The 25,903-nt window shown below is 40.9% G+C and overlaps 3 protein-coding genes across 3 annotated transcripts; 2 read left to right on the top strand and 1 right to left on the bottom strand.

Annotated features, from left to right (window-relative positions):
- Window positions 1–13,365: 13,365 nt before the first annotated feature.
- LOC140830182 (uncharacterized) lies at window positions 13,366–16,305 on the bottom strand. The gene is made up of 2 exons (XM_073193467.1): window positions 16,263–16,305; window positions 13,366–14,183 (listed from the first exon to the last, which is right to left on the bottom strand). The coding sequence occupies exons 1-2, from the start codon at window positions 16,303–16,305 to the stop codon at window positions 13,366–13,368; spliced, it is 861 nt and encodes a 286-aa protein (XP_073049568.1).
- A 793-nt stretch (window positions 16,306–17,098) lies between these two features.
- LOC140830181 (uncharacterized) lies at window positions 17,099–19,159 on the top strand. The gene has a single exon (XM_073193466.1). It carries the CDS (start codon window positions 17,099–17,101, stop codon window positions 19,157–19,159), a length of 2,061 nt encoding a protein of 686 aa, XP_073049567.1.
- A 1,967-nt stretch (window positions 19,160–21,126) lies between these two features.
- On the top strand, window positions 21,127–21,579 carry LOC140830179 (uncharacterized). The gene has a single exon (XM_073193465.1). The coding sequence runs from the start codon at window positions 21,127–21,129 to the stop codon at window positions 21,577–21,579; it is 453 nt and encodes a 150-aa protein (XP_073049566.1).
- The last annotated feature ends 4,324 nt before the right edge of the window (window positions 21,580–25,903 follow it).

Raw genomic sequence — 25,903 nt, 5'->3', positions numbered from 1 at the left:
TGATTTGTCACATGGCATGCAAATTAAAGGCAGCTGCCACACCCCAAATATTAATTACCCCCAACATATATATATATATGTTTACCGGTCTTTATACAACGTACATACATACTACTAGTATAAATCATGCGCATTGAAAGAATGCAAGGTTGTAGTGAATTGTGCATGGCTAAACTCGAAATCAAATTTTACTTTAATTTGTTTGGGTTCTATTGAATTCTACCTTAAACCTGAGTCGGTTTATTGTAATTATCGAGTTGTTCAAAGTCGATCAACTTAATTTCTTTGAGCATTGAAAGAAACTTAGGCTAGATTATGCAATCGAGCTCGATTTCATCTCTTGGTAAATCGGCACTAAAGACTGTGGGTGACTCGTTTTCGCCGCTAGGCTTGATCATACAAGTAGGGGTGAACATTAAATCAGTTAAACCAAATTACTTTTCTGCACTTGAATAATTTAGAAATTCGATTCGGTTAATTCAAAAATTCTGTTTTGATTTTTAAAAATATCGGTTCTGTTTTGGTTTTTGAATTTCAAAAATCGGGTAAGGATTTTAACTAAGCATGGGGACTATTAGAAGAAAATTCAGATTGCATTTAGATTGATGGATTTAAAATTATATATTTGAAATATATACAAAAAAATTCATTTTGTTTGAACAAATCTACTTGAAAATATATTTCATATATCAAACACTACAAGAAAAACGCTCAACGACAACGCACCTACGACAACGGTTTTTTTGAAAAACCGTTGTTGTATAGTTTTTAACAACAGTTTTCACTAAAACAGTTGTTGTAGGTGCGTTTTGACAACGGTTTTAATAAAACCGTTGTCTTTTAGAGGGGTTCTATTGGGGTAACAACGACAACGGTTTTCTAAAAATCATTGTCTTTCAGCGTTTTTTTAGGAAAAAAGACAACGGTGCTATGAATTGTTGTCTTTTGGCGTGCTTTTTTGAACAATCGAAAAACCGTTGTCGATTAGCGTGTTTTTTTGACAAACGAAAACAGTTTTTTTAAACCGTTGTCTATATATTAGCGTGTTTTTTTGGCCAATCGACAACGGTTGTAGAACTCGTAAATCAGTCTACGTATAAGCCATGCATAATTCTAAAATTTTAAAATTTAATTGACTTCATTGCATGATTATTTTAAATGTATTTCTTTGAAGTTAATTATATTTCAGTTCAGTAGTTTGATTTTTTTAGCATTTAAGTTATTTCAGTGAGGCCGGACCGGAGTTGGAGTTTAGAGATAAATTTAAGATTTCAGAAAATATATCCAGGATTTTATTTAGCTAGCAAGTAAGTTAGTTTAAGTTAAAAAAAGTTTAAGGAATTATTTAAGTTATTTGAGGTGAGTAGAAAAATAATTTATTTAAGTTCCTAAATTAAGGGGTTAGTTCACTAATTAATCAAAGGATTAGTGAGGCTTTTAAAGGATTATTAAATTAATAGATAATCAATATTCTCCCCTTCATTTTTATTTCAAAAATTCGGCCACCCCTTAGGGTAGTAAACAATTCTTTTGCCTTATCACCTTTTTACCTTTTCTTTGAATTTAATTAGTAGATTAATTCTTGGATTTTTGGGAGCACCTTTTAATTATCTAACAAGCATTATCCTAACCTAGTCTAGCTAAAGAAATCGGCCACCCCATCCTTTAGCACCCCAACAAATCGTTGGATATCAAACAACATTTCAAACTTGAAAAGAAGGTAGACTTGGTATCCCTTTATTAGTGGATCTCTCCCTCACTCTCCCAACCATTCTCCCCTCCTTTATTTCGAGATTTCCAGAGTCTAAACCAGGGGGAAAAATCGTATGAGAGCAGTAGAAAAAAAATAAGAGAGTTCAGTAGCAAACTAGGTGGATAGATCGCTCCACTCCTCCGCGTAGCGTCGTCGTTATTTCGTTCGTTTCTTTCAAACGAAAATCCAAGGCATGTCTATACTTTTTCTAAACCTCAATCAAGTCCTATTAGCATATTTTTAACGTTACATGATCATCATTTCATAGCAAAACCGAAGTATATCAAGAGTTTTCAAAAAAAAATGCAAGTGCAGAATTTTCGGTTCCTCCTTGTGCAGTTCACGGTTTTGCTTGTTTTTTTTTGTGCATTCAGGTGATTGGCTCGACTCCAGGCTCACCAGGCTACATCTAGACGCATACTAGGATGTGTCAAGACCATGATGGTCCATTCAAACCAGCCCCAAGCATGTTAGAAACCCGAAATGACAGCAGCTTTCCTCCACTGCCATTTTGTGTCTCGAAATTTCAGTTTCTGCTGTCATGGGAAAGAATCTGATCTTGGCTGCCCTAAGGGCCTATAGCCATGGTTAGATCACTCCCCCAGCACGTCTAAGACGTGACTAAGTCGCCCTTTTGGTGGCTTGGTCCATGGTTCACCGGTTTTAAAATCAAACATCAAGAACAGCCCTCCCCTCTCGGCCCCTTTGCTTTCGTGACAACACTTGTGTTCTCAGTTTTGTGTATGGTTGTGGATCTTGGTTGGCCTATGGCCCTTAGCCACGGTTCATACCCTACCACTGGATGTCTGGATCGTGCCATGGTCAATCGAATGGCCACTGGAACAACGCGAGACAACCAACGAAGCAAGAACAGCCCCCTCCCCTCTCGGCCTTCAGTTTTTGACAGCAAGTGTGTTCGTTTTGTTGTGGCGTGGGGTGAATCTTGGTTGGCCTAGGGCCCTTAGCCACGGTTTACACCTTGCCCCTAGATGTCTAGATCGTGCCATGGTCAATGAAATGGCCACTGGAACGACACGAGACAACAAGCGAAGCCAAACTCCCTACGCGCACAGGATTTCCTTCTCGGCTAGGTGTGTAGTCTCGTTTCTGGTGTGGTGCGAATTGTGGCTGGTCTTATGTAGTAGCCCGAATTCCTAATTGGGTAATTAACGGATTAATGGTGATTAAGAAGGTTTAATGTGTAATTTTGACCGTGGTCATGATCGGACGGACCGAAGATGGTTCGGTAGCACCGAAGAGTTCGGACGATCCGAAGTGGGTTCGGTGGATCCGATCATGAGGTGTCAAGAGTTGATCGACACGTCAGTTTGCATGCAAGTTCGGATGATCCGAAGTGTAGGTTCGGTAGATCCGATCATGAGGTGTCAAGAGCCGATGGACACGTGGGAGTTCGGACGTTCCGAAGTGGGTTCGGTGGATCCGAACATAGCCTATAAATAGTGCTCGGATTTCCTCATTTTGTATTGTCAATTCTTGAAGTTGTGTCTCATTTTGAGAGGTTTGGAAGGTTTCTAGGGTTAGTTTGTCGGTCGAGCGTTAGCCAAGAGCTGCCAGGATTAGTAGCGTAGTGACGCCTGAGTTACGAGGCAATCGACATCAAAGGGCTGTCGACGGACGAAGGTAAACCCTAAACCTTTGGTAGTACTGGTTTTGCTAGTCGAGCATGGTAGTATTGTTCATTGGGTATGCTTTTGATGCGTAGGCTTGTTCTAGACCTGATTAGCGGTGTTGCGTAAGGCTAGGCTTGCTGTGATAGAGGTACGAAAGTACTATCCGAGATATCCTGGTCGAGTATACATCCTTATATGTGTTGCATGATTATGTGGTGCATTGATATATGTCATATGATGCATGCTATTATGTCACACTTTATGATGCATGTTGCATTTCATGTTGAGCCGTATCTCCTTCGAGATAGCCTTTACTGTTGAGCTGTATCTCTTTCGAGATAAGCTATATCTTGTGGGGCCGCTCAGCCCTGTCTTGTCTTGTGGACGCATGGACACCGAGAGTACACAGTGGCCGACGGGTCCGGAGGGCTTCGGTGATCCGGGACATTTTAGGTCCACGTCTGTTCTTGTAGTGGATGCAGTGACCCAGAGGAGTACCGCGCGGCACTATCCACTTGGCGCCTCTAGACTGAGCATTTTGAGATCCTTTGTGACTCCTATTTCTTGACTACCCTGGTATCATATCATAGCATGTGCATTTCAGATAGGTTTGTATACTCATGCTTTTGTACTGGGCGTTCTTATCGCTCACGTCCTCGGTTTTGTTTATCTTGGACACCCCATTCCCACGGGGCAGGCCTCAGGTTGGACAGCTCAGGAGGAGGAGGAGGAGGACGTTGAGTAGATGGTTGGTTTAGTTCTTCGATATCTTTTTGATTCGATATGGTTGTACCGATTATATTTTGAGTTGTTCTGATTTCGATTGGGTTGTATAACTATTGTCTTCGGCCATTTTTCCGCTATTATCTCTGTTTATTATTAATTAAGTTAATTGCATGCTTAGTTCTTGATTAGTAGGTGATTCTGGAACGGGTCACTACATCTTGTGCCCTTAGCCATGGTTCAAATCATTCCTTGGGATGTTGGTAAGAGTCTCTGGTCGGTGGTTCACGCCCCTAATGGACGATAGTCTCGAAACCAACGCAAGTCTTGTAGTTGCGCAGCTGCTGGAATTTACAGCAAGTTGCTGTGTCGGTACAGAGGCTCGTTCGAGTTCTCGGTTGGCTTTTAGCCTATGGCCTTGGACTGGACAGTGCCCCTTTGAGTTGGGAAGGTCATGTCTTTGACCGTTCGTGATTCGGATCATTTTTGAGGTCGTACGAGAATTTACGGTGCGATGTGCCAAATTGACTCTCGAAAGAGCGTTTCATGTTTTGGCCTCCATTTCTCCTAGATTTCGACCCTAATCATTTTAGGAGCATTATTTTATGATTTTCAGCGTATTTTAATCATGACTATACGTCGGTTCAGTGTCGGTTCAGGTTGGCTCGGAGTCATGATTAAATACGAAGTCATTAGGCGTCATAGTCGCATCTTTCGAACTAAATTGCATAGTTGCTCAAGTTTAAGCTATTGCATATTTTTCATAGCACAGTTAGGTTGCAGCGAGCCCGGGGACGATCCAATCCAATCTAGTTGGTAAAATTACAGGATTTTTCATTGTGCCAGTTAATTATATTACGTGCATTAAACAGAAAATGATTATTTTTGAGATTTATGCGATATGGCTTGTGGTTCATTCACTATGTGGGAGTATTGTTTTATTCGGTCGCCAGTTACCGCTCAGTTCAGTTTGGTACCACCCGGTCGCCAGTGAACGGCCAGCTCAGTTCAGTTTCAGACTCCCCGGTAGCCAGTTACCGATCAGTTCAGCTTAGTGCAGTGGCCACAGGCGTAAAACATAATCTCAACAGAAAATTTTACCAGTTATTTCAGTGCAGGGCTCCAAGGAGCAAATATTTTTACTGTGATTTTCAGTTCAGTTATGAACGTATCATAATTGCTCAGCACAGATTATTTTCAGCATGCCTCATGACATGATATTTTATCCCATGCATATTTTACTTCAGATTTTACTTGTTACCTGCGATATATGCATGCTGAATCTTTAGGCTCACCAGACTTGATTGTTGTAGGTACTGATGAGGCCAGGGCCGAAGGCGGGGACCAGTGAGCCAGCTTGGGTCGGCAGTAGTGGCACCCGAGGACCTCAGTGCAGCAGTTGTTATTTTATTCCGCAAACATTTTATCAGTCGTTGGATATTTTTAAATTGTGATTTTTTTCTGGCAAACTTTATTTTCTTCCGCTGCGATATTTTAAACATTGAACTGGATTTATCAGTTGATTTTATGAATGAGGCCATTTAAGTTTCTTTTAAAAAGAAAATTTTTTATTTCCGCAAATTTTCAAGCAAGGAGTTCTAGGGCCTCCACAACGGTCACACTAATAGATAACGGTTTAGAAAAATGTTGTCTTTTATAAAAAAAACACGCTAATCGACAACGGTTTTTGAAAACCGTTGTCGATTGGCGAGGTTTTTTTGGACAAACATCAACGGTTTTGGAAATCGTTGCCATATTTAGCGATGGTTTATCTAAATCCGTTGCTAATTTCAAATTAGCGACGATTTTATAAAAACCATCGCTACATACTGCAACGGTTTTATATAAACCGTCACATAATCAAAACATACGACGGGTTTCAAAATCGTCGCTAAATATAGCGACGATTTTTCTAAACCATCGCACCAGTTGGCAACGGTTTCATGAACACCGTGGCTAATTTGAAATTAGCGACGGTTTATGAAACATCTACTCGTTTTAAAATGCGGAAAATATATATATATATATATATATATATATATATATATATATATATATATATATATATATTAAAAAGCTCTCCTTTTTTAATTAACCATTTAAATTAATCGCATGCATGCACTCCTGCTTAAAACATCATTTAAAAATTTTCTTAAGCAATTACCAATAAAATGTAGCGGTGTTAAAATATGAGGAAAATCCTACAACCAGCACTAAAATAAACCAGTGTATAAAATAGTCGTATCCCCTCAAAACATAAAATCGTAATAGTGCGGAAAAATCATAGGTCCTCCGGTCGTGTCGCCCACCAGTTCCGCTTACTCAGAGTCCAGCACATCCAGTCTCCTCGACATCGAACTCACCTGCATCACACACGCCTAGTGAGTCTAAAGACTCAACACACCTGCACCGTTAATAGCAAATACATATACATAGCACATAGTAGTGAAAAACACCATACTCAACATACCTTACATGAACTTTAAAAACGTAACATAAACGTGTCGTGTAAAATCATGACGTGTCAAATTAGCTCATCGTTAATCATCTTTATCATTCATCGTTCATCATTCATCATTTATCAATCTTTTGGTGAATTCAGTTCATTAGAGATGAATATCGTACATTATCATTTATGATGGATCCATCATACATAGAATTGCGGTATCCGGCGGCTGTCGGACATCAGTGACAGGATTACCCATCCACTGTGCCTAGGCCTCATCATCAGCATTTATATATACATCTTAAACATTTACATATACTTCGATAGTCACAACTAATTCCCATCATTCAAAAATATCATCATTTTCATTACTTAATAAAAAAATGCATATGCGTAATTTTTCTTTTAAACCAAGCATGCAACGTATTTATCGTAATTCCATAAAAATCATAAACATGATGCATAAACATTTAAAATATGATAAAATGTTCTCAGGGCGCTGCCAGGACCAAAATCTCACCCCGGGTACAAAATGACCATTTTGCACCTGGAAAACCCAAAAATTATCGTTTTACCCCTAGACCTCTAAAATTGACCCGAAGTGTACCAAAATCCTTAAAATATCCCAAAACATATATAAAAGCACTCCTAGACGTAAACTCGAGCCCAAACTCAAACATAATCGATTTGTTTTAAAACTTGGACCGGGGTCCCAATTTTACCCCGAATGGACTCGAAACTTACCCGAATTTTTCTAATCTTTTCACCATATCTTAAAGACATTTATTAGGTCCTAAAAAAATGTCATTAGGCTTCCCAAATCCACGGCTAAAATTCTAAAACATGACAAGCTCTCGGTCCTCTCATAACCCACCACCTCATGCACCCATCCTCCTCAAAACCCACGCCTCAAGCCATACATGTCGTTCCAGCCAGGAACCGACCTCCCCTTGACCCCTTGGGACTCTACTTGACACGCTAAACCCACGGCTCCAGACCAATGCAAGCCACAGCCCCTACAACTCGCTATTCTTCCCCAATCGTCCAAAACAAAGCCAACCTCTACCCTTTCAAACCACAACGCCTAGGATGGGTCCAACTCCAGTCGAGCCCTTCCAAGCCTTGTCGCAGACCCGCCAGAGTCTTGTCTAAGCCTCAGTGAGGTCCCTGCCGTGTTGTTCGAACCTTGCACGCTGGAACACTTAAGATCTAGCCACCCGAGAAGAATTCCCTTCACGTCCCTACACCCTTGCGCAACCAGTAACCTTTCTACTCCTCATGATAGCACTTGACCTTGCCAGCAGCCTCTAGACATTCAGTCACCGCAACCCTTTGCACCAATAAACGAAAAAACGTGAGTGACATTCATAGAAATAGAGATACTCAAGAAACCGAAAAGATCTTTCATGAAATGGCTTAGATCAAAGCTTCTTATGCATGAATACCAACATTAGCGTGTAACACGAGTGTGATGCAGAAAAATGGAATAAAGCGTGCAAAAACCAAGAAAACATCCCTGTAGGCTAGATCCAGTATTACCGAACAAAAATATGCATGTACAACACACATATCAGCAAAAAGACACGTGAATGATGCAGAAAGGAGGGTACAATGCGTGCCTTGATGATTGTTGTAGGAAAATGATCGAGGAACCACGGCCAAGGATTAAACTTTTGGTTGAAGTGAAACAATGATATCACAGAAATTTTCTTAGTAGCGATACACGAAGATGAATGTGAGTGGAGGGGACTGGGCAGCTGATGAGGGGTGATTACGTTAGTGGAGAGTTAAGGGAATAATTAAGAGTTAACTAAATAGATAATAATTTAGCGAATGACACTTATTTTTATTTAAGAGTTAAAAAAATAAATAAATAAGCTCAATAAGTCCAAAAGTGGGCCTATTAAATCCAATCGCACTCGCAAAAAATATTTTGTGTTGGAAAGATTTTGAAAATATTAGTCGAACCCTTAAAAAGTCCCCCGATTTTATAAAATTTGTGTACCGATAAAAATTAACATCATGGAGGTAAAAATACCCAAAAATTCTCATTTTTGAAAATACACTTAAAAACGCTTCCACTAATTTATAAAAATAAATCGTGAAATAAAATAATTTTCCTGAAAATTCTCCGATCTCCGATTCTCGTTCGAACGTAAAATGTACCTTGAACCCTAATGCGTGACCTTTTAAAATTTCAGGGATTAAATCCTATCATACATGAATTATGCATAAATTGCATAAAAATAATTAAACATTTATTTAAAAAAAAAATCATAGATTCATGCAGTCAGGTTACGTGAATTAAATTCCTGGACCATACAGTTTAACCAAATACCACGCAAATTCTCTATAAATATCTCTATTTTTGGTCTATTTTCCTCCACAACACCTAAAATTTTTTCTCTCTTACACAATTTTATAACTTCACACAACACTTAAAATTTTTCTCACTACTTCATAACCCTTAAAAATTTTCTCTCTTATACGTGGATCGACTTCTGCTGAGATTCGATGTAGTATGCCAACGTACGGGAACCGGGATCCTTAGACTAGACTAGACTAGATCAGAGTCGAGTCAGAGATATGAGTTTGATTTACATATTTATATCATTTCATGTTTTTAGATTTGATACATGTTGTTGATAACTGTTATATGATTTTATATATGTGTTTATATGATTGCATGTATATATTGTTTATACTGGGAATATTATTCTCACCGGAGTTATCCAGCTGTTGTTGTGTTTGTATGTGTGCATGATAACAGGTGGAACAGGATCAGGGTCAAGACGAGGATGAGTGATTATATTTTAGCATGGAGATCCGGACCCAGAAGTAGAGTTAATTTTATTACTTGATATGTAGTGAAAGAACAGTAGTTTGTTATGACATATTGTAGTACAAGACTTGTACTTTTACTTTTGACATGTATATCAGACTGATTCTATTATCTTCCGCACTTGTATTTAAAAAAAAAATAGACCCAGTTTATTTAATTGATCCAATTATTCCAAAAAATGATTAAGAAATGAATTAGCGTCCGGTTCTCCACAGTTAATGTATTACATATTGTTATTTATGCAACACTGTTGGTGTATTGAAATATAGGGACATCATGCCAAAACTTTTACAAAACTGTCAAATTGATGTCCTTGTTTGAATTTCTTCATAATATAGATATAACATTCAAATATTATTTTGATTATAGTAATCATGTCAAGTATAGAGTAAGGGTGTGACATATATCCTCCATGCGACAAAGCATACCATCAAATCTGATAGAGTTGAACTTAAGGAACTTCTTATCGGCAATTAACCCAAAATTCTCGTAAAGTCACTGAATTAACCCAAATATCATTCCCCAAAATTCGAAGTTAAACCTCATAAAAATCGATAATTGCAAATAAGTCCCTTACCTTTCGAAAATTACAAATAAGTCCCCTTAAATTTCGAAAATTGCACATTGGTTCTAAAAAATTTCGAAAATTGCAACATGACCCGGATCTTAATTTCGAATTTAACCCCAAAAATTTACAAAATTACGAAAATGTCACCATTAAATCCTCTAAATTACAGAAGTTACGAAAGTAACTCCAACTAGGTAGAACATGCATCCTAATTCCTTCTATGTTATCAATCCCAAGAGTCAAATTCACATACTGATCATGAAATCACATGCAATAAAAACGATAGACACATAGACTTAAGCATAAAAGTTACCAGTGATCAAAGTAGAGTCAGGATCCGCCCCAACCTCCTCGGCATGCATCACATATGCCCTGCCGGTAGTGGGACCCTTGTTCTGAGGGCAATCTGCAGCCTTGTGCCCCTCCTGTTGGCATACGAAGCATCTATAGGTGCCCCACATGAACTTACCATATTGATATTTGTTGCACTGCTGGTATGGTGGTCCCCCCTCCTGCCTAGGAGCCCCTGGTGTTTAGGGTGGTCGCTGCTGTCCTGGCCCCCTATGTTGTCCCTGGAGCTTCTGCTTCCCATGTTGTCTCTGTGGCCCCGTGTACTGCTTCTTCGGAGGCTGAGAACTGGACTGATTCTGATGCCGCTTCTGTTGCATCTCGAAGTCTATGTCCCATATAGCCTGCTCCGCCTAAAAAGCACAGGCAGTGGCCTCATCATAACCTGCCGACCTCATCAGCATGACATCCCGGCGAAGAGTGGGTCTCAATCCATCTAGGAAATGCCTCAACTTCTGGGCGGCATCTCCTTCTATCATGGGCACGAAGTGTCAGCCCCTATCAAACTTTCGGATGAACTCCGCCACAGATAAATCCCCCTGTCGGAGGCTCATAAACTCCCTCGTCAGGCGGTCCCTATTGTCAGCTGGGAAATACTTCCCGAAGAACATCTATCTGAATCTGGCCCATGTGAGAGTAGCCACATCCACTACATGTGTGGCTCCCTCCAACCATAGGGACGCATCATCCCTCAGCATATAAATGGCGCACCTGGCCCGGTCGCCATCCCTCATTTGAAGGTAATCGAAGTGAAGCTCCAGCGATCTGATCCACCCCTCAGCTACGAATGGATTAGTGGTACCCCCGAACTCCTTCGAGTTGAGCCTACGGAACTGCTTAAAAACATTCACCTATGGTCTAAGAGCCTGCTGTACCTGCTCCAATAGTCTAGACATACCCACTAGGACTTGGGTAGCTAGGTCCCCTGGTGGTGGTGGCGGAGGGCCCCTGCCACCCTCATGGATATCATCATGTCTGTCCATCCTGAATACAGTCCAATTTAAAACGTAACCCTCATGCAATTAATCTAGTTTTTAAAACAAAAAACATTATAACGTAAAAGCAGTTAATCATGTACAGTAAATCATGAAAGCATGCATGTGATAACAGTAAATCGTTTTAAACATTTAAATTGTAAAAGCTTACAGACTTTGTCACGCCCCGAAACCCGGGATTGACACCGACGTTGTTTAACAATCACACAATCGAAACAACAAGCCTTTCGTAGCACAGTATAAACCAAACCAGTTTATATATCATAATTTCCACGAAATAAACATTGTCTTTACAATAACGAAATCCAACAAAATAGTAAATAATGCGGAAGTGTCTTACAATTCTTTAAATCAGAAATTCGAAATAAAGCCTATTACTAATCTGGCAAATCACCAACCCCAAAATTGATCCGTCTCTTCGTCCTCAACCTGCTCTTCGGACTTATCTGGGAGGGGAGAGTAAGGGGGATGAGTATTTTGGGAATACTCAGTAAATGGGGGACTTTGAACACAACATAACCAATTTAATAACATTTTCGAAACATATCATAAACGTACATCATGCTTTTCATAATCGTAACGTAAATTCCATAACATAATAACACTGCGATTTTTCAGCTTTAACGGTTTACTGACGTCAGTCCCTAAGTTTTAATCCTCTAAGGGGGCGAGGCCATAAAACAGTTCTATCCCACTGTTAAGGGTCATATGTTGGAATTCCACCCATTTTCAGGGAATTCTCACAGTGTCAAACATAAACGTACCAAAAGTTCGTAAAAACGTATAGATAAAACGACGGTACACGACCGTATTTTTTTAAACCAAAAAAACGAAAGTTTCTCACATATGCATAAACCGAAATTATAAATTTTAAAACAGCCCACTTACAGTATATGGATGTAATAAAAACGAAGATGCTTGGCTTCGGGATTTAGGTTGCTTCTTGTGCTTGCTCGGACAGCGCTTCGGCTCAACTTTTAAGCTAACCTCATAACGATTTTCGGGCAGAGTTTCGGCTATGGAGAGTTGCTGAATTTCGAGATTTCAGCAAGGGGATTTTCGAATTTTAAGTGTGATGAATGGCTAGGTATGGTGCACTATTTATACGGGAGAGGGTTAAGCTAAATTTGGTGGCTAAATCCTTACCAAAATTTGTGTCCAAATCTCATAAATTGGTTTCAATTATTTCTTCTTATTTTCGAAAATTTAGCTTCTTAAATTGTGGGATTTAATCCTTGATTCCCACTCCTTGAATGGTTCGAAAATATGTTGTAAGAGGGAAAGGATTTGCTTCCAATCTTTGGCTCAAGATTGCATGATATCAAGTATCTAGGCACCACCATATTTAGGCAAAATATCTTATATAATTCAAAATTTGCTTGTAAAATCCATGCTTTAATTCTTCTAACTTGTATAATATCCTAATCTTCTGAATCTTCTTAACTATTTTCGAAAATTTATTATGTCTAAGTGTAGGTATTATTGACTTGGTAAAATATTTCCCACAATTAATTCCCCAAGGTGCACATCTCATTATATTATTTATTTATTTTACACAAGAATATCAAATCCTACAATCTTTAAAAAATTCGATTCTCACATCCCTCCCTCCTTATGAGAAGTTTCGTCATCGAAACTGGAGTTGGCCTGGTCTCCAAATAGGTAGGGATATTCCTTTCCCTTACAATCTACTAGTGCATTGTTTCTTGCTAACCAATCCATTACTAAGATGTTATCGAAATCGACCATGATCAACTGTATCAGGTCGGCTCTAAAAATCTAATTACCAATACTGATTTTTTTCAATCTCTGTAATTTCGTCAGCCTCAATGGCTCTACTAGTAGGTGTGGCTAGTTGGAAAGGTTCGGTTAGCTTATCGGGCTTACGTCCTAACTTCTTACCAAATCTCTTAGATATACAAGAATGTGTAGCGCCACAGTCAAATGACACATAAGCAGGCACTTGCTGAAAAAATATGGTACCTGACACAACATCGCTTGCATCATCTGCCTCCGGCGTCATGGCAAACACCTTGGCATTTGGTTTGTTCTCCCATGGTTAATTGGCATTCGCTCCTGGGCTTGACCCGTCTTCTTTACCTAGTCCAGTTGTTTTGTTGCTGGCAGCTGGACAATCTGCCATATGGTGTCCTGGTTTTCCGCATCCAAAGCAGACGCCGTTGGCTCTACGACATTCTCCCAGGTGTCGTAAGCGGCAAGTTGGGCAAGGCTTAATGGCCTGGTAGCCTGAGGCAGGCGAAGTCCCTTTAGATGGTTCGTCGGAATGGTTCGGTTTCTTGAACGACTGACTGCCATGAGAGGACTGATCATTCATAGGCCTTTTGTTCCTAATCTCCTTCTCTCTACGCTGGATATCAGTTTCAGCTCGGATAGCTGCGCCCATCAAGTCTGAGAAGTTCGCAGGTTGGTAGACTGCCAAAGACGACTGTATTCTGCTGTTCAAACCCTTTTTGAAGCGGTGTAATTTTAGAACTTCATCCGCCATGATTGCCGGAGCATAAGATCCTAAGGCGTTGAACTGGGAGGTGTATTCTACAACTGACATATCCGGAGTTTGAGTGAAGTTTTCAAACTCACTCAGTTTCTGCAGTCTGACCTCGGCTGGATAATACTGTTTCAGAAAGGCTTCTCGAAATCGCTGCCAAGTCATTGGTCCTGCAGCTGTCATGGCTGGCGAGATTGCTTCCCACCATTTTCCTGCTTTATCTTCCAGGAACAGCACAGTCACGTCCACTTTCAGTGCCTCGGGAACTTCCAATAGGCGATGTTGAGTTTCTACACCTTTCAGCCAACTCTGGCTAACTTCAGGATCAGCGGCTCCACTGAAGGTTGGACACCTATTCTTGCGTAGTGACTCTGTAAAACCCAAGATTTTAAGTTATCGTTTTATCATGACAGTATATTTTGGATACCAGGTTTTTATTTAAATTTTAGGATATGAGATTTTGCAAGATTTTAGTGAATAATAATATCATGTATATTATTTAATATTAAGCAGATAAAGAGCTAAGATTTGAGATAATTTTTGATACCGGGATAAAAATCAAGCATGTGATAATACCAACCCTAGAATTTCGAATTCAAGAGTTTATATATCATACAAATTTCGAAATTTTGGTTGGATAAAGATTAGATTTTCGCGTATCACCAAGATTTAGATCACGATTTTGTTGGAGATTTGATACACGGATGATACCTATCGAGATAGCATCCAACCACTATAAATAGGAGGGTCACCTAACTCAAAATTCACACCTCATATCATACCATAATTTTCGAGAATCCCCTCTAGTTCCTTAGGTTTTTTTTTTCGAGCACAGCGAAGCCCTGCCGCAGTCCAGCCACCGTAGTTTTTCAAGTTTTCTTCAAGAAATTTAAAGTAAGTGGGCTATTTTAATGTTTAAAATTCCGGTTATGCATGTGGGATTATTTTCGAAAATTTTGAAAGAAAAAAAATAGTTGAGTACAATTTTTCTTCTACTTTTGTGTTGTCATACGATTTTAAAAACACTGTGAGGAATCGACTGTATATGGGTGGGAATCCCAACCATGACGTACCCTTACACGGTGGGGGACATAACCGCTATACGGCCTCGCCCCCTTAGAGGAATAAATATTAGGGACTGACGTCAGTAAACCATAGAAAGTAGATAAATCGCAGTGTTTGGAAAAGTTATGCAAGTATGTGTTTTTTTTTTAAAATTATGCATGTTGTTTTATTGTGCTCGATATTGCTCCGCTTGCTGAGTATTCCCAAATACTCACCCCCCTTACAACCTTCCCAGATAAGTCTGAAGAAGGACTCGAGGATGAGGAGTCCGAACAATTTTGGGGATGGTGAACGCTAGAAGAATTTAGTTTAAGTTATTTTTTTACGCTTCCGCATTATAAACTCTGTCGTTTTTTTTTTTTTTTTTGTTATTCCATTATTGTAAAGACAATATTTATTTCGGTTGAAATATGAATCATAGACTGGTTTCGGTTTAAACTGTGCTACGAAGGCTTGTTGTTTTCAATCGCGTGATCGTTAAACAACGCCGGTGTCAAACCCGAGTCTCGGGGCGTGACATTTTAGTGGTATCAGAGCCGCCAGGTTCAAAATCCGAGTGGAAGAAACGAGTTTCAAAAAAAAAAAAAATTTGGAAAAGTTTTTCGGAAATTTTCGTATTTCGGCCAAACAGCACCTTACGTGCGCCGCCGAGATTTTCCCCGATTCCGGCCTTTTCCGGTAACGCGTTTTCGATCGGAGACCTGTTCTAGAATCTTCTCGACGAAACGAACAAAAGCCCTCAACCAATTTAAGATTTAGAGTTCGGGTGAAGCCGTAATTTCAGATCTAGGAATTTGGGTATAAACCCTAAAACACCGAAAACATTTTTGTCCAATTACCCTACCATTCCCACTCCGATTTTAAATTAATTTTACCTATATGATACGCAATCCATGGGCAACGTTTAGCACCAATCAATTTTAGGATCGGATCGACCGATCGGAAACGCCCAAATTCGAGTTTAGTGAGCGAGTTGCGCGATTCTCCGGCAAAATTAGGTAGCTTTACGACCGAGTCTGGACGTGTCGTCACCGGTTCCGTGACCCTTACACTGTTTCCGACATGCGCTTTTACTCCGACCGTACTCCGGCGAGTCAACCCGGCGAGTCAACTCGGCCGAACCATCGAGTCAACCCGCCGATTCCTCCTATTCCGGAAATTTTCGGAAATTTCAAAAAAAAAAAAAATTCACCTAAATTTCAATACCCTGCTCTATAAATTCTTGACATTTATTTTGTCCTATATTTTGTATATATTCTGAGCATTTCCTTTCTTTATTGTTCCCAGGAAATGACTCGTACGCGTCTCACCGCTCGTAAGAAAGTGACCCCGATTGCTCTCGTCGAATCGATTCAGTTGGATGGTCACCAATCTTACGCGCACACCCAGAATATTATGAGTTCTAACGGATGGGCCCTCAGGAACCATGAGAAGACCATCAGAAGGATGAGGGCTACCAACTTCAAGAGGAGACAACAGGTGGAGGACCTGAGACCCAGCTAGAGGTAAAAGAGAAAAGAATCAATGAGGTCTTCGAAATGTTCAAGCTCGTCAACGAACACAATTCCGAGCTTCGAGACTCATTAGTCACAGCATTGGGTCAAGCTAAACAGGCAAGGGAGGAAATGGATAGGCGCACTACAGAGTTAACTGAAGCACGACGGAGAGATAAGCTGAGGATCGACGAGTCATGGGACGTGGTCATGCAACTATCGGAGTGTAACCAAAAGTTAATCAAGGAGGTAGAAGAAAGGAAGGCAAAGGAAAAGGTGATCATTCAGAAGAAGGATGCAAACTACGCGCACGCAAGAAGTGAGTTGGATATTGCGATAGGAAAGATTCTGACTCACAAGGAACAGATTGCTGAGTTAGAATCAGAAAATCAAAACCTCCAGATGCATCTTGCAGAGTTCTTGGATCCCGAGATGCCAGAATCCGAGGATTAAGAAGCCCCGCCTGACGTAGCAGTAGGGAATGGCGAGATAGCAGATTAGAACGTTTAGTGGACCGTTTCTTTTTAGTAGTTTATTTCCGTTGTTGCTACATGTCTTTTATTCAGTACATTTGTTTATTTCGTTTAGATTGGTCATGTTCAGTTATTTTTCCTGTTTGAGAAATCAATAAAATCTTTTATTTGTTTCATTGATTTCAAATTTATTTCTGCGCAATCTATTGCATTAAACCTACTCGTACAAATTCTTAGAACTTGCGATTGTAGGAAATGGCCGGCAGACCCCCAAGGCAAAACCGCAACCCGCGTTACGCTAATCGCGAAGAGAGACAAGAGGACGAACAGGCAAATGGACCACCGCCTGCAGTTAATCTAAGCCGAGCCGACCTTATGGCCATTGCCACTATAGTGGCCATGACACTGCAAGGGTTGGGAAACCCAAATACCAATCAACCACCTCCACCACCACCACCGCATGGAGTAAAATTTCATTACGAATCCCTTCGTAAGAACAGGTGTCCGACTTTCAGCGGTGATGCAGATCCTGAAATTGGCCAGAGTTGGCTAAAGAGCGTCGAGACTCAACTGCGACTATTGGAAGTCCCCGAGGCACTCAAAGTAGATGTGGTTGTGCCTTTCTTAGAGGACAGAGCAGCTAAGTGGTGGGAAGCAGTCTCACCAGCCCTGACCGCTACCGGACCAGTCACATGGCAGAACTTCCGAGAGACATTTCTGAAACAGTACTACCCAGCGGAAGTCAGATTGCAGAAGTTGAGTGAATTTGAAAATCTCACACAAGCTCCAGATATGTCCGTAGTGGAATACACATCTCAGTTTAACGCTCTTGGGTCGTATGCTCCGACAATCATGGCGGACGAAGTTTTGAAGCTACACCGGTTTAAGAGAGGATTGAACAGTCGAATCCAGTCAGCCTTAGCAGTCTATCAGCCTGCCAACTTTGCAGATCTTATGGGCGCAGCTATCCGAGCCGAGGCTGATATTCGTCGAAGAGAAGGGGAAAACAGGAACAAGCGACCCCTTAACAGCCAGCCTTCTCAAGGGAGACCAGTGTTCAAGAGGCCCAATCAAGGTGGACCTCCCTCCGGGCAATCCACCGCCACTAACTATCAAGGACTCAAGCCATGCTCAACATGTGGCTTCAAGCACACCGGGGAATGCCGAAGGGCCAGCGGGGTATGCTTTGGATGTGGGAAAGCGGGACACCGAATTGCAGAATGTTCTACCGCCGCCAACCGACCAACAGGGCCAAACAGAGGAACTGGGCCAAATACGGGAGCAGGCCCTAGTAAACCAAAGGAGGACAAATCCAATGCTAGGATCTTTGCCATGACTCAGGAAGAGGATGACGACGCAACTGAGGTCGTGTCAGGTACCATTCTAATTCAATCAGTACCTGCCTATGCATTATTTGACTGCGGTGCTACCCATTCCTTTATGTCTAAGAGATTTGCTAAGAAGTTAGGATGTAGGCCCGATAAGCTAACCGAACCTTTCCGAATAGCCACACCTACTAACAGGGCCGTGGAAACGGACGAGATTTACAGAGACTGTAAAATCAGAATTGGTGATCAGACTTTTAGCGCTGATTTAATACAGTTGATCATGGTCGATTTCGACGTAATCTTAGGGATGCACTGGTTAGCCAGAAACGATGCGATAGTGGACTGTAAAGGGAAAAGAGTTAAGCTCCGAACCCCAAATCAGGAGGAGATCGTGTATCATGATAAATCCAAGGAACGGAAATCACTCCTTTCCGCTTCCCAAGCATGGAGGGCCATGAAATCCGGAGAAGACATATACCTAGCCATGATCAGCGAAGTGCAAGGAGAAGTTGAACTGAGGATAGAAGACATCCCAATAGTATGTGAGTTCCCGGATGTTTTTCCAGAAGAACTCCCAGGGACATTTCCGGACCGCGAAGTTGAGTTCGAAATTAATCTGGTTCCCGGTGCAGCACCAATCTCTAAAGCACCTTACAGGATGGCACCAGCCGAACTCAAGGAATTAAAAGAACAACTCCAAGAATTGCTAGATAAAAGGCAAATCCGACCAAGTGTGTCCCCATGGGGAGCTCCAGTACTCTTCGTAAGGAAGAAAGACGGAAGTATGAGATTATGCATCGACTACAGGGAATTGAACAAGATCACAATCAAGAACAGGTACCCTCTACCTCGGATAGACGATCTGTTCGATCAGCTTAGAGGAGCCGCCGTCTTTTCAAAACTGGATCTCAGGACAGGATATCACCAATTGAAGGTCAGGGCTGAAGACATTTCCAAGACAGCCTTTCGAACTAGATACGGGCACTAAGAATTCACAGTGATGCCCTTTGGTCTGACCAACGCACCAGCAGCATTCATGGACCTTATGAACAGAGTGTTCAAGCCATTCCTGGATCAGTTCATAGTGGTATTCATCGATGATATTCTCGTCTATTCTCCTGACGAGGCGAGCCACGAAGAGCACCTTCACCTTGCTCTGCAAATCTTAAGAGAGAATAAGCTCTATGCTAAGTTTAGCAAGTGTGAATTCTGGCTGAGAAGTGTGTCATTTCTAGGACACGTGATCTCGAGAACAGGGGTGTCAGTGGATCCAAGGAAAGTAGAGGCGATTACAGAGTGGCCGAGACCGAAGAACGCCACCGATATCAGAAGCTTCCTTGGATTGGCAGGGTATTACCGAAAATTCGTCGAAGGGTTCTCCTCGATAGCCGTGCCACTGACGAAGCTCACACAGAAAAATTCTAAATTCACCTGGAGTGAGGATTGCGAGAAAAGTTTCCAGACACTGAAAGAGAAACTCGCATCCACACCAGTGCTGATCTTGCCAGCAGAGAATAAAGATTTCACTATTTACAGTGACGCCTCTAAGGACGGCCTAGGGTGCGTACTCATGCAAGAAGGAAGAGTGATCGTCTATGCGTCAAGACAGTTGAAACCGCACGAGCAGAATTATCCTACTCATGACCTGGAGCTAGCAGCGGTTGTCTTCGCCTTAAAGATTTGGAGGCACTACCTCTATGGTGCTAAATGTGAAATCTTCACAGACCATCAGAGCCTCAAGTACTTGTTCACCCAAAAAGAACTTAATATGAGGCAAAGACGATGGATCGAGCTCTTGAAGGACTATGACTTGACCATAAGTTACCATCCGGGTAAAGCAAACAAGATGGCTGATGCGCTAAGTCGAAAGGGCCCAGGCAAGATAACTCTAGCGTCCCTCTCTGCCCAGCCATGCCTACAGGAGACCGTCAAGTTAAACCAGGATCGAGACCCGGTACTGACTAAACTTAAGGAGCAAGTCAGAGAAGGGAAGTCTCAGGATCATCAGATTGACGACAAGGGAGTCTTGTGGATGAAGGGACGACTGTGTGTGCCTGGCAGTGACAACCTCCGCCAAGAAATAATGGTAGAGGCGCACAAGTCAAAATTCTCAGTCCACCCAGGCAGTACGAAAATGTACAGGGACCTCAAGAATAGTTTCTGGTGGAATGGCATGAAAAGAGATGTAGCGGAATTCGTCTCCAGATGTCAAGTATGCCAGCAGGTCAAAGCAGAACACCAGCGACCTAGAGGATTATTGCAACCTTTGGAGATACCCGAGTGGAAATGGGAGCACATCTCCATGGACTTTGTGGTAGGATTACCAAAGTCAAGGCAAGGTCAGGACGGAATATGGGTAATTGTAGATAGACTTACAAAATCTGCACACTTCCTACCCGTCCGTATGAACTACAATCTGGACAAGTTAGCTACACTGTACATGGACAACATTGTACGACTGCACGGAGTACCAGTTAGCATCCTATCTGATAGAGACCCAAGGTTTGTCTCACGTTTTTGGAAAAGCTTCCAAGGGGCCATGGGAACGAAAATTACTCTCAGTACGGTCTATCACCCTCAAACCGATGGCCAAACCGAGAGAACAATACAAACCTTGGAAGACATGCTGCGAGCCTGCGCCCTAGATTTCAGTAGCAATTGGAGCACTCATCTACCATTGATCGAATTTGCTTATAATAACAGCTATCACAGGAGCATCGGGATGGCTCCATATGAAGCTCTGTATGGAAGGAAATGTCGATCACCCTTATATTGGGATGAAGTGGGAGAAAAGACAGTGGTAGGACCCGATCTCGTACAGATGACAGTAGACAAGGTTACAGTGGTCCGAGAGAAACTCAAGGCAGCTCAAGACAGACAAAAGAGCTGGGCCGACCTAAAAGAAGGCCAGTGGAATTCAACGTTGGTGACAAGGCCTACGTAAAGGTCTCGCCTATGAAAGGAGTTGTCCGATTCAGTAAAACTGGGAAGCTGAACCCTCGCTATGTGGGACCCTTTGAAATTTTGGAGAAAGTGGGCACACTAGCATACAGATTGGCGCTGCCGCCGAACATGTCTAGAGTTCATAATGTGTTCCACGTGTCCCAACTACGAAAATACATCTCAGATCCAAGCCACGTGTTGGAAGTAGAACCGCTCATAGTCGAAAGTAACTTGGGAGAAGAGCTGAAGTACGAAGAGGTTCCCATTAAAATCGTGGACACCAAGGACCAAGTGCTGAGGCGACGAATCATTCCCTACGTCAAGGTGCAATGGTCTAACCACACTGAAAGAGAAGCCACGTGGGAACTAGAAGAAAGGATGAGGGACCAGTACCCGTACCTCTTCATAGACCAAGCCAACCCAAGTTTCGAGGACGAAACTTCTCATAAGGAGGGATGGATGTAAAATCCAAGATTTTAAGTTATCGTTTTATCATGACAGTATATTTTGGATACCAGATTTTTATTTAAATTTTAGGATATGAGATTTTGTAAGATTTTAGTGAATAATAATATCATGTATATTATTTAATATTAAGCAGATAAAGAGCTAAGATTTGAGATAATTTTTTATACCGGGATAAAAATCAAGCATGTGATAATACCAACCCTAGAATTTCAAATTCAAGAGTTTATATATCATACAAATTTCGAAAATTTGGTTGGATAAAGATTAGATTTTCGCGTATCACCAAGATTTAGATCACGATTTTGTTGGAGATTTGATACACGGATGATACCTATCGAGATAGCATCCATCCCCTATAAATAGGAGGGTCACCTAACTCAAAATTCACACCTCATATCATACCATAATTTTCGAGAATCCCCTCTAGTTCCTTAGGTTTTTTTTTTTCGAGCACAGCGAAGCCCTGCCGCAGTCCAGCCACCGTAGTTTTTCAAGTTTTCTTCAAGAAATTTAAAGTAAGTGGGCTATTTTAATGTTTAAAATTCCGGTTATGCATGTGGGATTATTTTCGAAAATTTTGAAAGAAAAAAAAATAGTCGAGTACAATTTTTCTTCTACTTTTGTGTTGTCATACGATTTTAAAAACACTGTGAGGAATCGACTGTATATGGGTGGGAATCCCAACCATGACGTACCCTTACGCGGTGGGGGACATAACCGCTATACGGCCTCGCCCCCTTAGAGGAGTAAATATTAGGGACTCACGTCAGTAAACCATAGAAAGTAGATAAATCGCAGTGTTTGGAAAAGTTATGCAAGTATGTGTTTTTTTTTAAAAATTATGCAGTGTTGTTTTATTGTGCTCGATATTCCCCCGCTTGCTGAGTATTCCCAAATACTCACCCCCCCCTTACAACCTTCCCAGATAAGTCTGAATAAGAACTCGAGGATGAGGAGTCCGAACAATTTTGGGGATGGTGAACGCTAGAAGAATTTAGTTTAAGTTATTATTTTACGCTTCCGCATTATAAACTCTGTCGTTTTTTTTTTTTTGTTATTCCATTATTGTAAAGACAATATTTATTTCGGTTGAAATATGAATCATAGACTGGTTTCGGTTTAAACTGTGCTACGAAGGCTTGTTGTTTTCAATCGCGTGATCGTTAAACAACGCCGGTGTCAAACCCGAGTCTCGGGGCGTGACAGACTCATAGTGGAACTTGATTCCATTTGGTGGTGGAGGTGGTGGTGTCTGATTGGTGTTCGGGTTTCCCAATCCTTGCAGTGTTGTCGCCACAATACTGGCTATGGCCATAAGATCAGCTTGGCTTAAGTTGACTACCGGCGGGGGTCCATTTCCTTGCTCGTTCTCCTGTCCGCCTTCACGGTTGATATTATCATAACGCGGGTTGCGGTTCTGTCTTGGGGGTCTGCCGGCCATTTCCTACAGATTGCAAGTTCTAAGAATTTGTTGTACGAGTAAAGTTCATACAATAGGTTGTGCTGAAATAAATTGAAATCAATGAACCAAATAGAACAATTTTTTATTGATTGCTAAAAGAAAGAACATGACCAATCTAAAGGAAATAAAAGTCGTACTGAATAAAATAGCAACAACGGAAAAAGAAAAGTAAAATAAAACTCTTAGAACAAAATCACTAAGACAGAATAAAATATCAGGATAGAGTAAGATACTGAAATTTAAATTTTTTTTTGAATATTTCCAAAAATGGAAAGTTTTGAGATAGGCATATGGATTCGAAGAGTATGTCGAGAGGATTTCATATCAGTTGACGGAACCGAATTCGGAGTTTCCTACGAAAAATCGAAGGACACATGCTGGCGGGTTGACTCGTTGACTCGGCCGAGTTGACTCGCCGGGTTGACTCGCCGGAGTATGGTCGGAGCAAAGGCATGTGTCGGCGAATGGGTCAGCATCACCAAAACCGGTGGTGGCACGGCCAGAATCGGTCGGAAAACTACCTAATTGGCCGGAACTCGCCCAAACTCGGTTAACTCACTTGAAATTGGGCGTTTCCGATTAGTTGATCCGACCTCAAAATTGATTGTTGAGAAAAGTTACCCATGGATAGTATAATGTTTGAGTAAAAGGAATTAAAAATCGGAGTAGGATTGATAGGGTAATTGGATGAAATAAGATTCGGCGTTGGGGTTTGTATGCCAAATCCGTAGATCCGAAATTCCGGTTGCACCCGAAGACGAAATCCGAAATGTTTAAGGGCTTTTGTTCATCTCATCGAGGCGGTCCTAGATCTGGTCTCCGATCAAAGAAACACTACCGGAATCGGCGAAAAATGCGGCGGCGCGCGCTAAGGGCCTGTTTGGCCGGAATTCCCGAAATTTTTTTTTTTTAAATCGATTTTTCCCACTCGGATTATGAACCTGGCGGCTCTGATACCACTTAAATGTCACGCCCCGAAACTCGGGATTGACACTGGTGTTGTTTAACAATCACACAATCGAAATAACAAGCCTTTCGTAGCACAGTATAAACCGAACCAGTTTATATATCATAATTTCAACGAAATAAACATTGTCTTTACAATAACGAAATCCAACGAAATAGTAAATAATGCGGAAGTGTCTTACAATTCTTTAAATCAGAAATTCGAAATAAAGCCTATTACTAATCTGGCAAATCACCAACCCCAAAATTGATCCGTCTCTTCGTCCTCAACCTGCTCTTCGGACTTATCTAGGAGGGGAGAGAAAGGTGGACGATTATTTTGGGAATACTCAGTAAATGGGGGACTTTGAACACAACATAACCAATTTAATAACATTTTCGAAACATATCATAAACGTACAACATGCTTTTCATAATCGTAACGTAAATTCCATAACATAATAACACTGCGATTTTTCACCTTTAACGATTTACTGACGTCAGTCCCTAAGTTTTAATCCTCTAAGGGGGCGAGGCCATAAAACAGTTATATCCCACTGTTAAGGGCCATATGTTGGAATTCCACCTATTTTCAGGGAATTCTCACAGTGTCAAACATAAACGTACCAAAAGTTCGTAAAAACGTATAGATAAAACGACGGTACTCGACCGTATTTTTTTAAACCAAAAAAACGAAAGTTTCTCACATATGCATAAATCGAAATTATAAATTTTAAAACAGCCCACTTACAGTATATGGATGTAATAAAAACGAAGATTCTTAGCTTCGGGATTTAGGTTGCTTCTTGTGCTTGCTCGGACAGCGCTTCGGCTCAACTTTTAGGCCAACCTCGGAACGATTTTCGAGCAGAGTTTCGGCTATGGAGAGTTGCTGAATTTCGAGATTTCAGCAAGGGGATTTTCGAATTTTAAATTTGATGAATGGCTAGGTATGGTGCACTATTTATAGGGGAGAGGGTTAAGCTAAATTCGGTGGCTAAATCCTTACCAAAATTTGTGTCCAAATCTCATAAATTGGTTTCAATTATTTCTTGCTTTTTTCAAAAATTTAGCTTCTTAAATTGTGGGATTTAATCCTTGATTCCCACTCCTTGAATGGTTCGAAAATATGTTGTAAGAGGGGGAAAGGATTTGCTTCCAATCTTTGGCTCAAGATTGCATGATATCAAGTATCTAGGCACCACCATATTTAGGCAAAATATCTTTTATAATTCGAAATTTACTTGTAAAATCCATGCTTTAATTCTTCTAACTTGTATAATATCCTAATCTTCTGAATCTTCTTACCTATTTTCGAAAATTTAGTATGCCTAAGTGTAGGTATTTTTGACTTGGTAAAAGATATCCCACAATTAATTCTCAAGGTGCACATCTCATTATATTATTTATTTATTTTACACAAGAATATCAAATCCTACAATCTTTAAAAAATTCGGTTCTCACAGACTTGAGGCTTTGAAGACAGAGCGGCAGAAGCTGGCGGTAGCATTATCCTATACAGGACCTTTGCTCTGATACCAACTGAATGTCTAATGTTCTAAAAGTGAGGAAAATATTTATATATATATATATATATATATATATGTTTGGGCTATAAATAATTAATTATGAGAGCCCAATTTAATTATAAGCCCAAGTTAATTCTGAATCCCAATTAAATAAGCCCATAACGGACAAATTCTTAATCGATTCAAAATTTATCACTGAGTGTGGAAGAGGAAGAAGAACGTGGGAGGATGGGTAGAAATCGTGGCATGAGTGTTAAAGATCATGGGCTCATGGAGGTGTGGAGAGAACTGCTCAGCATTCAGAAGAAAATGATCGGCAAACGCAAGGGAGGAGAGACACAACTCAAATCTACAGATAAATCTGCAAAAGCTCTCTGGTAAAATT

This window comes from Primulina eburnea, chromosome 4 (assembly GCF_022965805.1).
Source record: "Primulina eburnea isolate SZY01 chromosome 4, ASM2296580v1, whole genome shotgun sequence".
Classification (NCBI taxonomy): domain Eukaryota; kingdom Viridiplantae; phylum Streptophyta; class Magnoliopsida; order Lamiales; family Gesneriaceae; genus Primulina; species Primulina eburnea.
Note: the sequence above shows the minus strand (reverse complement) of the source record. Positions and strands in the feature narration are given on the sequence as shown.